This window comes from Monodelphis domestica, chromosome 3 (genome assembly GCF_027887165.1).
Source record: "Monodelphis domestica isolate mMonDom1 chromosome 3, mMonDom1.pri, whole genome shotgun sequence".
In the NCBI taxonomy this organism is placed as follows: domain Eukaryota; kingdom Metazoa; phylum Chordata; class Mammalia; order Didelphimorphia; family Didelphidae; genus Monodelphis; species Monodelphis domestica.
Window position 1 is genome coordinate 184,118,207 of NC_077229.1, and position 17,291 is coordinate 184,135,497.

The 17,291-nt window shown below is 34.9% G+C and overlaps 1 protein-coding gene across 5 annotated transcripts in view; it reads left to right on the forward strand.

Annotated features, from left to right (window-relative positions):
* Positions 1-17,291, forward strand: part of NBN (nibrin) — a 50,425-nt gene that overhangs the window by 16,499 nt on the left and 16,635 nt on the right. For all 5 annotated transcript variants that reach the window (XM_056823339.1, XM_007488077.3, XM_007488078.3 and 2 more), the window contains 6 exons: positions 2,881-2,998; positions 4,432-4,625; positions 5,381-5,466; positions 11,825-11,954; positions 13,745-14,017; positions 15,826-16,258. In XM_056823339.1, the coding sequence (XP_056679317.1) occupies positions 2,881-2,998; positions 4,432-4,625; positions 5,381-5,466; positions 11,825-11,954; positions 13,745-14,017; positions 15,826-16,258 (1,234 nt within the window). The remainder of the gene's footprint in view (positions 1-2,880; positions 2,999-4,431; positions 4,626-5,380; positions 5,467-11,824; positions 11,955-13,744; positions 14,018-15,825; positions 16,259-17,291) is intronic.

Here is a 17,291-nt window from a genome sequence, read left to right on the forward strand (position 1 = left end):
CTAAATGCTGGGGGTACAAATACAAAAACAGAAAGATGGTTCGTGCTTCTCTTAAGGAACTTACAATCTAATAGGGGAAAATAATACCCAAAGGGAAGCTGAAAAGTTGGGGGGGCGGGAGGGGCAAGACACAGGATAGTCGAAAAATAGTATAGCCAAGTAAAAGACAAGATGTTCTGACCTGGGCTTTATTCCTAAATGGAAGGTTAGTTCATGGCTCATCCCTAAGGAACAAGAATCTGAGGAACACAAGAGTGGTGTTAAGACTTGAGTCCTAAGGCTATAATAGGATATTGCAGGATGATCATTTTTTTCCATTAATGAGGTTCTTAGGATATGGTGGAAAATTCAGTTCATTAAATATTTATTAAGCATTTACTATATGCCAGGCACTAGTGAGAATATAAACATACAAAAGGAAGATAATCCATGCCTTCAAAGAACTTACTGTCTAATGGAAGAAGACAAGAAACAAAAGGATGCTGGAAAACAAGGGGTGGGGGATGGGGGAGTTAATGACCCAAATCTAGCAGCATCTTTTTCCCTGGAGTTGAAACCAAGGAGAGTTGTGGATGGAGAACAGACTGAGAAATCCCAAGAGGAGTCAGTACAGCCAGGTGAGAAATAATGGGGATGAAGTGCCAGCTAATAAAAGATTACATTTTAATATTTGTGGAAGGCAACCAGCAGGTACCTCAGAGATGTAAACCTCAAAATTTCTTAGACTTATAAATGTTGGAAATTTCACCATTGGGAAATTTCATACTTGAAAAATTTCCTATTGATAGTGGGTCTTGGCTATTGGAATGTGAACCCCATTGGCATGAGAGTTTCCTCCTCCCTTCTTAAGATTACTTTAGGACAGAAACCTTTTGCTGAACAATGGAAAGGACTTTGACCTATGCTTAAGCATAGAACAGGAATTTCTTTGAGTCATGATTGATTTTAGAATTGATACAATGGAGATACTTGGAATCAATCTCCACCCTACTCAGTCCTAACAGGGTTGAGGAAGGACTGCAGCATAGATCAAAATTTAATTATTCCAATCTCTACCCTACTCAGGTTAACAGGATTTAGGAAGGGCTGTAGCAAAGGATCAAAGATTTAATTATTTGAAAATATGACCTTCAACAGACATGGCAAAGCCAGAGACCTCTGGGCGGTCCTGGGTTAAGCTAGAGCCTCCATTGGCACAGGGAAATTGATGGACAGTGATTGGTAGATGTGAGAACTGAGGGGAGGGAACTTGGATGGTTTCCTTAAAGACAGAGGGGGGTTGAGGAGTTTGTCGGAGTGGTTGGAGTGTGCTCTGAGAAGCTTGCTCTGAAGGAAGCTGAAGGTGGGGGCCTTTGAAACTGTTTCTCCATTTTGGTCACGTGAGTAATAGGGACTGATCTCTTTTCTTTGCCCCAGCTATCTAAGGGCTTGGGCCTTTTGGCCCAGCCTAAACAGAAGGGATATTTAAGCCCTGTTCCCTTCTCTCCCCTTTCTCTCTCCCTCTCTCTCTCTATCTCTAATTCCTTTCTTCCTCCTGTTTGTAATTAAAACTCCATAAAAGGTTGACTGCTGACTTGAGTTTTCATTTAGGAGTTACATAGCTGAATTCCTTGGCGACCTTAAATTGATATATATCAGTCTTTTAAAGTGATTTCCTTGTCACAGAGAATTGGAATATCATGACTGATTCAATAATGGTGGTTGCTAAGCAACTATCAGCTGTTAATAGAATTTGATCATTATACACTGTTGTTTAACCTGAAATGGTTTCACATACTCCAAATAATTTGCTTAGTTTATATATTTCTTTAATATGTTGTCAGCTTTTTACTGATAGGGACACACTCTCCTTATTCTTATATTTTCCCCCCAAGATCTACATCAGTACATTGCATTATATTTTATTTTTTATGCTCAATAAATACTCATTGAATGAATAGATGTTCTTATTATATGTGTTTGTTTATTACAGACTATAAGCTCCTTGGGCAGTTATTTAACTTTTAAACTTTAGTAACTTAAGTTGCTTGAACTAACTAGACATGATAGAAATACATTTTAAACAGCACATAAAGACCAACTCAAATTTCTCCTTACAGCTCAACTTAGAGAAGTCATAGGACAATTATATACCTACATAGCTCTTGTTCATATAGTACAAGGCCTTTATAAAGAGCACATAGCTACATGCATGCCTACATACAATACATACACACAGCAATTTGGTATAAAGACACACTGCTAGACACAACCCAAAATTGAAATTGAAAAAGTTTCCTGTTCTTAAGGGGCATGTGTTCTTTTTAGATGAAAGAAATTTCACATCTTCTCAGCACAAAAGGAATAGAAGGGATTTACATGATTTAAAAAGAAAACATACAAATTTTGTGACTTTTCTTTTTCTTTTCTTATTTTTTTCTTGTTCTTAGAAATAAGACTTTTCTTATTCTTGGGACTTTTCTTATTCTTGGGAAGGTGGGAGACTGCAGATATGGTAAGACAAGGGAGAAAGAAAACATGTAGTTAAAGATGGAAAGAAGCACAAGAAAAAAATCCCAGGAACAACATAAAGGAAGAAACAAATTGGCAAAAGGCAATTCATCTAGGTAGTGCCAGCTGGATTGGGTCAGCAGTTTTTCTTACTGTTCTCTTAACTAGTTCCTCTCTTAGTTCAAATTGATATCTTTTTGGAGGAAGTATTTGTTTTTGTTTATGTATAACATTGATCACATCAGCAAACGCAAAACACTTCTTACAATGTTCTTAACAGTAATGTCTCTATAGAAGTAAAGCCATCTTACTGTGAAGATAGTCATAATTATCAAACTAGCAGAAACTCAGATTGTATGTTGTTTTGATACGGTTTACTTTTTCTTACAGTTTTTATCCTCCCATTGATGAACCTGCTATAAATAATGAAAACCTGGATCTATCAAGTCGTAAGGAAAGAAAACAAATATTCAGTGGGAAAACCTTTATATTTTTAAATGCCAAACAGGTAATATCAACAAACTTTTGGAATGGACAGGGAAAAGAGGTCTGGCCCTTCAAATTCAGTGGAATAGGAAGGTTTTTCTACTAATGTTGATGGGAAACTTCTGCAACTTATCTAAATAAAATCATCCAAGACAATAAGAAATTAGGTGATTTGCCCAAGGTTGTGAAGACAGTGTATCTTAGAGATAGGACCTGAACCTTGGTGTTACTGACCCAGAAGCCATCAAGTAGTATCCCACCATGTTGTATATTGTTTCTACTTGTTAGCTAACTTTTCCTTATTTGGGGAATAGGTATACACAAAGAATGATAATTCATCTCTATATCAGTAATAATAGTTTTTATGCATGTCATGTATGAATTTGACATTTTAAAAAACTTGATAAGGAATGTTTTTTGGCACCATCACTAGGTAGAATTTTTGGGAATCAATAATGCTGCTCTATTTTGAGTCTCAGCTATATAAACAGGCTATATAAAAGAAAGTATTGACAGTGGATTCTACATGATATACAAAGGGAAAAAAAGAACTTTACTAGGTGTCAGGAAACTTGAGTTATCATCATCTCAGTTATTAAGGCAAGTCTTTGTGCCCTTTGTGCCCTAATTTCCTTAATTGTAAAATAGGGATGAACATAAAATTTTCATAGCTATCTGTCATTCAGACTGTCTAGTAGACATGTATAGTAGATGGGCATTCAATAAATATTTATTTTTATGAATGATTATTTGTTGTACCTTCTTTAAAAGGTTTTTATGAAGTGAAATTAGAGAATGGATATTTATTTGCATACGAGTATAGCAAAGTTCTCTACAATGGAAAATATTGCTTAACTTTAAGTGATTTTCTCAATTTTTTTTATATTGGATTGTTCTTAAGGGTTTTTACCCACTCTTTCAGAATTCCGCAAAAATTATAATTTGGGTCTATGAGGTATTCCCTAGAAAATTGCCCAGAGGAACTTTTTTGTTTGTTTGTTCCTTTGTTTTGTCTGAACCTGTGATTTAATTGTGGTTGAAGCTCCCTACATCAGTGCAGACTTAAATCTGAGAGTTGCCTGAGCACTGAGAGTTTGAGTGACTTGCCTATGGTTCTGTAGCTAGAATGTATCACTCAGCCATGTTATGCATCTGTTGGTCACACTGGTGTTATTGGTGAGAGCTGAGAGGAGTAATGTTTACCCTAAAGTAAAATACAAGTGCAACAGAAAGTGTCTTTATCAGCTTTATAGTTAAGTAACCTTAAGTGATAGTCACATCAATTGAGCAGTGATTGTTAGATCACTATTGGCCACATTTCTCAAAAAGAGTCACAAAGATTCTCTTTCAAATTGGCATTATTTTAATGCCAAGTTAGACATTTTGGTGTAATGTAAGAATATTCAACAAGAGTAAGTTACACTCAGCTTTTTTTCCTTAAAAAATAATTTTTAGCATAAGAAATTGAGTCCAGCAATTCTTCTTGGAGGTGGAGAAGCTAAATTGGCAACAGAAGAAGATAAAGAAGCTGCTACTTCTTTTTTAACTCCTGGAACATGTGTTGTTGATGCAGGATTAACAAATTCACAGGCTCTAGTGCCTGATTCTGTGAGAATCTGGATTCGTTCAATAATGGATATGCTTCAAAGGTATAAAATTGTTCTTTGATAATAGAACAGTAGATATGTGCAAGGTCATTGCAATCTTGCTCCATTCCTCAATAGAAATATAAAAAGAAACATGAGGTACAATAAAGGGACTAGCAATTTAAGCAGTTAGTATGCTAAAATAGGCACATTTTAATGTCACAGACATTTGTCTTTTGTGCTATAATGTTCTTTATCCTCTCTGGAATGAATCCATAAGTCAGATGAATTTTAGAGGAACTTAACTTTTTAAGTTTTAGGACAGAATGTATTATATTTGAGGAAAGTTGAAAGCCCCAAGTTGGAGTCAAAAATTTTACATGAATTTCTCTACAGTTAAAGTAAATTTCACTTATCATCACCCATAAGGAAAAAAATTTTTACTACTAATCAATATATAGGCAGAAATGAGAAGCATGATGAACAGTGAAGTTGATGAGGTCTTGAAATTGTGTCTGTCATCACTATAGGGAAAAATAAGTCACATATAGTAGGTGGTTAGGGATAATCAAGACTGGGAGAGAGCCCTTTAGAAGTGCAGAGAGGATCACATTGATAAATCTCCCTTAAGTATTACTCTAAGTTTTAGAAAGCCCTTTCCTCATATATACCTGGGATAGTAACGGTATTCTTTCCCATTTTGTCAAATGAAGCAATTGAAGTGTGGGGAGATTAAGTGACTTCTATAATCAATATAGCTTAAGTCACAGATAGGTTAGAATGCCATTGTTACTATTAAAGTCTCTTATTTTTCATAGCCACCATCTTAGAGCCATCCCTGAAGCAGAAATTGGATTAGCAGTTATTTTCATGTCCACAGAGACTTACTGCAATTCTGGTACAGGTAATTGAAAAACTTTTTTTTTGCCACCTTATTTGGGAAGTAAATTTATTTGAGTTTGATATCTTCTCCACTTGTCGGAGAAAGATAATTAACTTTCCTACATTTTTTTTGTGTGTGTGGTTGGTTTTTGTTAATATAGCATAGAAGTGTATTGCTGTTGTAGATCTGGGAACTGTTTATACTGTAACCATTGCACTAATTCCCAAGGCAGTCAGTTCCACTTATGGACATTGTTTTTACCTGTCTGCAACTTTTACCTATTAATCTTAGTCCTACTGTTGGTCCTAACAAGCATTTCCATTTCCATCTGACAGCTTTCAAATATTTGTCAATAGCTATCCCTTGGTTGTTTTTTTTTTCCTTTCAGTTTATCCTAATTAGTATGAACAAGGCTTTTCTGAATATACTTCACTTTTTCAATATCATTACTACAGTGTCATGCCCGGAACTGAACACAGTATTTCCATGTGGTCCGACCACAAAAAAATTTTCCACTGTTGTCATGTACCTTGTACTAGACACTATCTCTCACTGACACTTAGGAAGTTGATTTTTTTACGCATACTGAGCTTGTGGTTCCCTAAAACCCCCAGATCTTTTTTGATGTGAATCTTTGTCTAGCTGGATCCTATATTCATGAAAGTTGATTATTTTTAACCTAAGTGTGGTATTAGAACTTTAATAGTATCCCTATGAATTTTATCTTTATACATTTGGCTCAGCTTGCTAACCTGACAAAATCTTTTGGGATTTTGACTGCATCCAATTTGTTAGTTCTCCCTCTCAGTTCCATTTCACAAGCATGCCATCTGTAGTTTCATGAAAAAAATACAACTCATGTCTCTTGATTTCCTTGACCTTCTCTGACTAATTTGCTACTGATATTATGGGTTAGGGAATTATGATGGGTTGAATAACAAGAGATTAGAAGAAAATGGTAAGCATCACAACTTGACTAAGATTTTGAGAATGATAATTTTTTTTCCTTTACTTCATAAAAAAGTCTCATCAAATGTTAAGTATTTTTGAAGGTTTTTTGTTTTTGTTTTTGAGAATGATTGTCCTCTGTGGATAAGGACTGACTTACAGATGTCCCATACATACAAATTGGAGTTGGAAAGTCTGGTTCTGCCCTACTCCATTTAAGGGCAACCATCTATTAGTTTCCTATTCAGAACTCCTGGGGAGAAATTGGTCTAAGCAGGGGCTTAATTTTTTTTGTCTCATAGACAATTTTGGCATACTTGGCATTCTGGTGAACCCATGGACCCTGCTTCAGAATTATGTTTGTTACCTTCATTCAAAATTGAAGGAAGTAGTAAATGTCAGTTAGAGGTTAGTGCAAATAAAGATGCAATTTTTTTCCCTACCCAAGTTCCTTGAAATCTTTTTTTCTATGACCTCCAACTTAAAAGCTCCTGATCTTCAATATTTTATATGCAGGGGTAGGGTAATTCTCTTATATATAGCACAGAACCTCAGAGTTGCAAAGAGCCAAAGTAGAATCATAGATTTAGAGCTAGAAAAGACAGAGGTCACTTAATCCAAACTCCTTATTTTATAAAGTAACTGAGGCCTAGAAATCACCTTCTCTAATTCCTACCTGAAGAATCTCATCTACAATAACTTTGATTAGTGTTCATCAAGGCAGCTCTAATTGTTAGAAAGTTTTTCCTTTACATCAAGGCAAAATCTCTTCTACTTCTAACCACCTTGCTCCTGATTTTGCCTTCTTAGACTAAGCAAAACAACTTAATCTTTCTTTCACATGACAAATTTTTTAAATACATGAAGATATAGGAATAATTTCTTCCTACTTTTCTAGGCTAAATATCTTTCTTTAGCCAGTCCAAGTAGATAGAAAAAGGACAACAGGGAACATTAACCAAACTATGAAGTTAAATATCTCTCACCAACCTGAGAATATGGTATGCTGTCCCCGGTCTACTTAGTTACCAAACTCCTGGCCTTCAACTGGAGGTGACACCCCTTCCCACCTCCCCACTCCCCCAGCCCTCATTAAACATCTCATTCCCTTGGTTCTCAAAACCAAGAAATATCCTGTTCTGAACTAGCAATTTTCTGTACATAAAGATTACAAATCTTACATCTCTATTAGGAGACATGGAAAACTCAAAAGATTTTCCTAATTCTGTTCCACCTCTTACAAAATACTCTGCCTTTTCCTTTTAAAAAAGTTTTTCCTCAGTAACTGAATTGACTGACCCCCCCTCCTCCCAAATAGTTGACATTTAGTGCTATGAGGTTTACAAGGTGCTTTACTCATACTTGTTGAAATAGTGCATTTATTATCCTCATTTTAGAGATGAAGAAACTGAGGCTCAGAGAGGTTGCTTGATTTACCTAGGATAACACATCAGGAGGTTTTAAAATTTAAAATTAGTCTAAAATAATGAAAATATTATATTTTAAGGGATTTATTCATGATCATTAGAAATCAAGGAATAAAGAAGATACAAAATAAAAACTATGTGCCCATGGCTGATTAGCCCATTTAAAATCCCCACGCTTAGCTTACCACCGCCACCATGCAGGATACAAGCCCAAGAAAGAGGCCCAAGAGGACCACCCACTTGCTAATATCCTCTGCCTACAGAAAGTACATAACAACAGGAAGTCAGTGGGCTCCCAGGAAATGTAGTTTTTTTTAGGGTAACAGATTTTTCTGTTGGGGCAGAGTGAGGACTATTTCCACCCTATTAAGAGGACTGAAAGCTCTTCCTCCAGATTTTTGCCCTCACAGCTAATTAAGGAATAGCTAAAGATAGAATCCTTCTCAAGGTGAGAACTTGAGGGTCTGCTATTTGGGTTGTTTGCAACGGGGGAGTTTTGGGGAACAATTTTCCCAAGTGAGGCCATAGGGTCCAGATGATAAGATAAAAAACAGCTGTGCTATTTTTAAAGGAAAAAGGGGAAAAAAATTGAAACTTACCTTCCACAGTTGATTTGTGCTACTCAAAATAAGCTGTTAAAAGCTGATTTAAGAATAGTCACATAAGTAAAGGAAAAGTTTAGGAAAGTTAAGAAGATTGAGAATATTTTGTCACAACTGACGTGGTTGCCAAAGATGTTAGGGGGGAAAAGGAGTTATTTTTTTAAGGATTGGACTTGATTATTTAAGAGTTTGGTCACCAGGAATTTAATTAATTCCATAGAGATTTTATTTACAATTTATTTACAAAATGTAGAAAGAGTGAAGCAAGAAATCAGAGAGAAGATAAGATATCTAGCCTGAGCATTAAGTAATTTACTCCTGGCTACTCTGGACAGGGAGAATTTCAGCCAGCCTCCGCAAAGCTGAGGACTCAGGAATGGTCTTTAGAAAATCCAGCAGTTAAGAGTCAGCTTTTCACTCACCAAGTGTCAGTCCAGTCTGCAGATCCTTCTGCCCCTCTTCACTAGCCTCAACTCAAAAGCATGAAGAATTGCATCCAGCAAAAGTGGAAGTCCAAGTTAAACTCTGCTCTAAGAATCCCCAAACTGTATGTAGCACTCTCTCTTTTTAAAGGCATTTTCTCTTGCGTCACTTCTCCTAATTCCACATCTACCAATCACAGCTGACACTCTGCTCTAGAACTGCCCAGAAGGCAGTCAATTCTGATTCATTACCCACTATTGCACACATGGGTCACAGATCTTCCACTTCATGATTAAGTGGGAAATTTGCACTTTTGGTGATTAGATCTAAATGGGAAGATCTTCATACTTAACTTTTTAAGTGCCATGTTTGCACTTTTGATGATTGAATCTAAAAATAGGCAAGTCTCCATATTTAACTTTTAAGTAGAGTGTTTACACTTTTGGGGATTAAAATCTAAAAATAGACATGAGTTACAATTTAAATCTTCACAATCAGGGAAGAGCTAAGTACAATCAGGGGAGAGCCAAATCCAATCTTCACAAGGTATTGGACCCAGAACTTCCTGGCTTTGAAGATAAGTTCACTTTATTAAACCAAAAAATAATGTTATTAAAAAAGGAGTATCCTTGTTTATTTATAGATGGGGTTATTATGAGAAAAGTTTGATGAAAAAATAGCCAGAAGAACAATATATACAGTTATTACAACATAAATAAAATGATTTAAAACAACATTAAAAGGCATAAAAACTCAGATTGAATACAGTGGACATTCTTAGTACAAAGTTATAGTAAGCATGCTGCCTTTCTATTAACTATAAAAGTGGAAATAGATTCCTAGTAGTTGAAATAATTCTACTTAATGTTTTTTCTTAACTTTTGGAAACTCCTCTGCCAAGGTTTCCTTTGGATATTTGTTGAGAAATGTTTGTTTTATTAAAGCAAAAAGTATCTTAAACATTTAAAAAATAGTTGTTAGATATAGTTGAAATAATATTCTTAGCACTGTAAATCAAGTAAATAATGATTTTAGTTGTTTTTTGAGATTAGCTTGTTAATCTAGTAAACATAACATTTCTATGTGAAAATCTATTCTAAGCCCCCCAAAAAACAACTCTTGTTAGAGCAGATTTTTAGACCATTATCCATGTTTAAATTTGGGGACTTAAAGTAGAAGATTGTTGTTAGAAAAACTGGCATAGACTTAGAAATATTTTTTGTTGTATAATCTTTATTTTGATGGTACTCGTTGCATTTAGAATTGATTTATACAGTAAAATCTCACAAATTTGAACTAATTGAAGGAATAGACCAACCTAAATAACTGAAAAAGATCATTGTAGACTATATTTTTAATAATTATATTGCCTTTAGGATCATATTAATAATCTCAACAAGGTTAACTGCCTTTACCAGTACATTTTGCAGAACAATTATTTGGACCTGCTTTAATGAGTATTCAAAACAGGCTAATCAAATTTTATTTCCATGAAAATGGCATATTGCAATAGGGAGACTCTAAGTTAACCTTTTATACTATACTTAAGGGCAAAATGAGCAGATTTTTCATTGAAGTCTTGAGTGTGCTTCCCCCTCCCACCTTCCCTTCCCATTTCCTATTTTCTTTTTGTATTTCTTTCCCCCGTTTTGCCCATTGTTGTCCAGCAAATACTCTTTATTCAAATGCAAATGAACTTCAGTACATACTTATTAGTATAATGTCAGATCAGTTTTATATACCTATAAAACATTTAAAAAATCCCTGCCCATTCTTATTTCTGTTCTTGAGTTCTTCCCATAGGTCTTGGCCCTCAAAGTTAGTGTTATTCAAGGTAATCTATCCTGTTTCTATCCTCTAGTCCTGCGTTAACCTTTTTCTTATATCAGGTTCTTTCCTTTTTGAACCCCAGGTATATTCCACTAGGTTCTGGTAGAAACTCTGTAGTCTTTTCAGTTATTTCAATTACCGAGTCATGCCTTTCTGGTAATATTTATAAATAAAATTTCCGTGTCATTTTTTAAACTGAAAATAATATGGAAAATAATTTTAATTGCTACTTTCAAAAATATGGATAGACATTATAAAAATGAAATCCCTATCTGGTTTGTGAAAAATGTACAGTATATCAATAACAAATGTCCTTTTTGAAGGCAAATTAATAAATTAAGGAATATGCTGTAGTGTCACTTTGACCCAGTATCATTTTGTAATAACATCATTACTACATTAAAACCTACCTCCGTTGTATAGCTATGCTTTATGTGGCAAGTCATCCATTTTTATAACATTGTTTCTGTGAAAAGATTTAAGCTTAAATGTTATTTGTAATGTGATTTTTTTTTAACCCTTACCTTCCATCTTAGAATTAATACTGTGTATTGGTTCTAAGGCAGAAGAATGATATGGGCTAGGCAATGGGGGTTTAAGTGACTTGCCCAGGGTTACACAGGTATGAAGTGTCTGGGGTCAGATTTGAACCCAGGACCTCCTATCTCTGAGCCTGGCTCTCAATCCACTGAGCCACCTAGCTACCTGCCCCCTGTAATGTGATTTCAAAGAAATTTTAAAATAGAGGGGATCTAAGATAATCTGATGAACTCCCTTCCTTTTACAAATAAGCAAACACAGGAAAGGACTTAACCAAGGCCCCACAAATAGTTGAAGGTGGACTATAATTCAAACCAAGGCCTCAGGCTAAACTTGGCCACTTTTACCAAGGACCCAGTTAACCACATTTATCAGGTTGTTACTAGAGTGTGCTAAGTACTCATTCATTTTTCATCAATTTGATTAAAATAAATCCATTCTTATTACCAACCAGTAAGAAGCATACCTAATATGGTAGCCCCTATTCATTTGCCCTTACATGTAGTATTAAATCCATGTGTTGGCTGTCAGCTTGAGTTAACATGAGTTTACTGTGAGTAAATTTAGGAAATACTCATTATTCTGTTTCTTTTCATGTGTAATTTATAGGATTGGCTCTATCTCCAAGGCCGCCAAGTCTTTCTCAAAACAAAATGGTAAATGAAACCTTAATGCCTGGTGCCACAATGAATATCACTGCAGGTATTCCTGACACAGAATCAGAACAGGAAAATACTTGGTAAAGTTTCCCCTCCTCCCCATTTTGAGTTATAATTTTATTAATAAATTAATAGTATATTCAGGAGTCTTTTTTTCCTAACACCTAAAGTAATTAAGTTGCTAATATAATTTTGAGACCACCTTACTACTACATATTCTAATCACCTTTAACACTCTAGTAACTTTATTTCTCAGATACTAAACTTGAGGAACACACAAGCACATATAGATACCGATCAAGACAAAATTATTTATTATCTTTGAAAAATGTATGTATTTCACTGACATTTTAAAGTAATCAAATTAATTTATGAACGGGTTGTAGAATGTCTTTCCTTTATAGTCATACTTCATTTATATATCCATAGTGTTGAATACATTTATATCATAGATGTATAGCTAAGTTTTTATTTTTGTAATTAATTTTTTCTACATTAAATACTAATGTATTTTATTTTAAAGTATTCAAAGAGAGAGAATCTAGGGAGCATTTAGGTGGCTAATGGATTGAGAGCCAGGCCTAGACATGAGAGATTCTGAGTTCAAATGTGACCTCAGATACTTCCTAGCTGTGTGACTGGGAATTGCCTAGCCCTTACTGCTCTTCTGCCTTGGCACCAAAACACAGTATTAATTTTAAAATGGAAGGTAAGAACTTTTTTTTTTTAAGAGAGAAAGAATTTATGCTGAACGTGCTTTCTATGCAACTACAACAATTAACAAATTTTAATTCTCACTAGTTTATTTTACATTAAATTTTACTTTAATTTTCTCTTTTGTCCATTGATTTGATATTTTGATAGACATTAATTTGACAGCCTGAGAATTGTGGTGTTTAAGACAATATCTGGACTTAAAAACCTGAGATAGTCAGCATGATGTAATATATTGGAAACTAGCCTTGTAGTCAGAAAAATCTATGCTCAAGGCCTGCCTTTGATGTAAACTGTCTACATGCTCCTGGTATGTCATAAATCTTTCAGTGACATATGTACCTGAAAGACTTTAAATTGCAGAGTAAAAATTCTTTATCTGCAGCGGTAGAAAGAGCTTTTCTCGCCATAATGTCCCTAAACCAAGGAAATCACAGATCTGTACCAAACTTCCCAATTCCATTCCCAAGGTTTGTTATGGATTAATATCCTATATTACCTCTTAAACCTCAAAAAAATTACTTTTAACCAATGTTCATCTGGCAAATACTAGTGGTGTATATTTCAGAAGTAAATCATATATTATGATTAGCATATTAAGCACTCATTATCTGTTCAGCCTTTGAGAGGACATAGAGGCAGTTCAAAAGTATATATAAGAAAATATTTGAGGAATCTAAAAAACTTCCTATGACAAATAACTTGTTCCATCAAAGAGTATAGATGAAAAAGAGTAGTGCCTTTTCATGATGCTTAATTGAAAACTTTGAATAACATCTCAGATTGAGAAATTCTAGGAGTCCTACCTATTCAAAGCTTTTTAATTCTTTTTTCCCAAATCTTTACCTTCTGTCTTAGAATCAATATCAATTCCAAGATAGAAGAATAGCAAAAGATAGACAGTGTGTTAAGTGTTAAGTGACTTGCCCAGGGTCAGCTAAGAAGTGTATGACAATAAATTTGAACCCAGAATCTCTCCCATCTCCAGCCCTGACTTGAAATCCACTGGAGCTACTTAAGCTGACCCCATTCAAGCTTTTTAAATTTCTAGAGAAGTATAGTACACAGTTCTATTTAAAGCCATTTCCCTCTGTATTGAATTGCTCAATAGTAAACTCATCTTAATACAGGATGTATCTTTTCTCTATTATTTCAGCTTGGATTTAAGTGAAAGTCCAAAAGAGAATGAAACTCCTCAAGTGGAACAAAGATCCAAAGTATTTTCACAAGAAATGTTCACTGTAAAAGAGATTCCCAACACAAATTGTAGTGTTAATTTGGGAACAAAGCCACTTAATCAGACTTCAATAAAAACCCCAAACAGTCAACTGTCTCCAAGTAAAATTTCAAGAAAAAGGAAAGAACAGGCTTCTCAAGAACAACAGACTAACTCCATTAAAAATTATTTCCAATCAGTTTCAAAGAAAAGGTAAATTTCCAATAATTCTGCTCCTTATGTTTTGTGAAGACAAATGATCATTTACTTATTGTCTGGAATAAATATATGTTGGTATGTGTACTTGATGTGTTGTGCATGTTCACCATTAAGATTTAAGATGTCTTTGCCTACCACTTAACTGAAGAAGAAAAAGAAAGCCATCATATTTTCTTTCCCTGCAGAGGAAGAGGTGTCTCCATTTCTAAAGCTTTTCTCTAAAACATTTTTTACTTCATTTATACCCATTCTCCAGATAACTTTTGCCTCCTCTTACCACTTGATTGCTTTTCACTTCTAGCTACCATCTTGCCTTCTTTTCACAATGAATCTCAAATGAATGAACAATCAGTGACTATAATAGAGGGCATAGGGCACTGGAGTTAAGTCTCTATACCTTTAGATATCTCTCCAGTGGTGGTCATTCCTATTAAATGAATGCAAAAAAATATTTATGTGCTTTCTATGTGCAAAAATCTGTGCTAAGAGCTGGGGATACAATAAAAGAGTAGCCTATGCTTTCATAGAGCTTATATTCTAATGAAGACGACAACACATAAAGATTTCAGCTTTAAGTCAGATGAAAAGATCCCATGGTTCTTAGGGAATAGCAGAAAAGCAGATGGTATTACCTGTTTAATTCATTATCATGGATATATCATATCAGTTTTTAATATTGAGCCATTGTTTAACAGGACTTTGGTGGCAAGAATTCTTCTGAGTCTTCAGTAGCTGTACCACCCATAAGAGCGGTTGGCAGGCTACATTTCCACAGAGAGGGCTTTCTAGGATTATGACAATGCCAGAAGCATAATGTATCCCAAGGCTCTCAGGTTCAGGGCTGTCTGTAATGGAGTCTGAGAGTAAATGGTGGTCAGGGTGGTAGTTTGATGTGCCTGGCACATACTACCGCCTGTTTCTTCCTCAGGGTGCCTTCCTACCATCCAGGCTGGCATGCCTACCCTCTGGGTGATAGTCAGACCTACAATGAAGTTCTGCCTCACACACTTAGCAGTTGTGGGACAGTGGGTAAATCAGTTCACTTTTGATACTTAGTTTCACTGTCTATAAAATGGAGGCAGTGTTGCCTCTGATACCTATCTCAGGGTTATGAGACTCAAAGTAGATAAGATACGTAAAACACCTGGAAAATTTTAATCCTTTAAATATACAGATGCCATTTTTTAAATCTGCTGTTAAAATATTTCAGTCATTTTCTATCATTCTAGATCTGCCATGTTTTTAAGCCTCTTTAAGCCATAAATGAAAATCTAATTTCTAATGGGGAAAACATTGGACTGATTTGTACCACACATATTAAGAATTTCCTGAATTGCTTTATTTGCAAAAGTACAGGAAAAGGTTTACACCAGTCTAGTGGAAGAAACACTTGGTTTAATATATTGTTTTCTGTTTGGAAAGTCTGATATGTCTCTCCTTCTCCCTATGGCTTACTACATTAGAGCTGTCTGCTGCTGGCTCTCTGCCTTCTGCTGGTTTCACCTTTTCACCTTTTTTCTAGAAAAGTGAAGGTGGCCTTGATATTGTCATTATTGGGATCAATGAGTATGAGTTAAAATCGTAGATAGAGGAACAAGACTTAATCAGTCCTATGTAGAGACTCATAGTATACCAGTATATGAGAGATTATAATATACATCTGACTAACTGAATTAATTCTGCATTTTCTCCTTTTAAGTACAAAAATAAATTATTTGCTATTATTGTTATTCTTAATTATACCAAATGATGATTGAATGTGACAAATACAAGGTTTTATTTTGTTTTTCTTTTTAACTCAGGGAAAGGAATGAAGAAGAACAAGAAGAATCTGTATCCAAATCTTCAAGGGTAGAGCTGTCTTGCTCTCTTTTAGACCAAACCCAACCCACTACTTCCTCAGCATGGAGAAACCAGGAACAACACCAAACCCAGAAAGGACTCAATATGTTGAACAAAAAAACAGATGAAACATATAGAAACACTAATCTAAAACTTAATGAAAATAGTCCTGTTGATGAACTTTTTAAATCCAACTCAAGAAAGAGGAAAGAACTGGATGATGTAGCTATGGAAAATGAGCATTTACATCAGGGGACAGAACAAGAACAAGAGGTTGAAATCGGAGTTCAAAGACCAGTGAATGGAATCAGTTTAGGAAAAAAACTGAGACTTGATATAAGAAAAAATGATTCTGAAGATAATGAACCAACTCAAGAGAGTTGCAAAATAGTTGTAAGTAATATTTGTTTGAAATTTGTTAAATATATCAGGAAATCTTGGGAAATTTTTGTGTGTTAATTTAAAGTGAACCTTGTACACCTCTCTTATAAGGAAAAGTGAATTCCAGTTCACAAATTTTACAGCATAAGAATGCTAAAGGTCAGAAAGAAAGAGTGACTTGCTGAGAGCCACATTACTGATAAAAGTCAAAACCGGAGTCTGAATCCAGGTCTTCTAAGGTCAAATCTATTATTTTCATTGTTCATCTTAACCTACCATTATCCAAGGAGAAGACAAAGTGAAGATGGGTTAAACAGTAAGTTGTGTTATGCTGCCTTTAAATATAAAGACATGTGTTTGCATCTGGTTTCCCAGAAGCTTCCCAGGCTTTCCTTTAGTTATTATAATAGTGAGTGGTTTTTGTTCAAATTCTAAATGAAGGACAGGATTATGTAGGCCTCTATGTCATACTTAAAATGAGAATACCCCATATCACAGGCAGAAATTTGGCTAGTCATCTTATTCAATTCTGACAAAGCTAAGATTAATAATTCTGCTCTTCATATAGGTAATTAGCTTCCTTTTATTCCAAAGCCCAAGACTGACCATCAGATGTGGGACCTAAACTAGATCTTATTCCAGAATCCCACTCTAACTGCTTCACATGTTTGTCTCCCTTAATTACAGATGAACAATGAAAGACTTGTTTTGTTCTCTATTGAAATTATTACTAAAGCTAGCTACCTCAAATAGAAGACAGAATCTTAGGGTTAAAATGGATCTCGGTAACCTTCTAGTTCAACTTGGACTACCTCTGCCCTGCCAAATTATCTTGCAATTGTTGAACCAAAGGCCTAACTTAATGTGGATGAATCAATATGACCAATTAGTGAACAAAATCATTATTTTGGGATCTTGAAACATTACTGGAAAGATGCTGCAAATGGTATGCCTGTAAAAAGGCAGCACAATATTTTGGCATATGTAGGATTTTTGATTATTGAGAGTTTGGCATCTACAGTTTTACAGAAAAAGGTTAATGAGA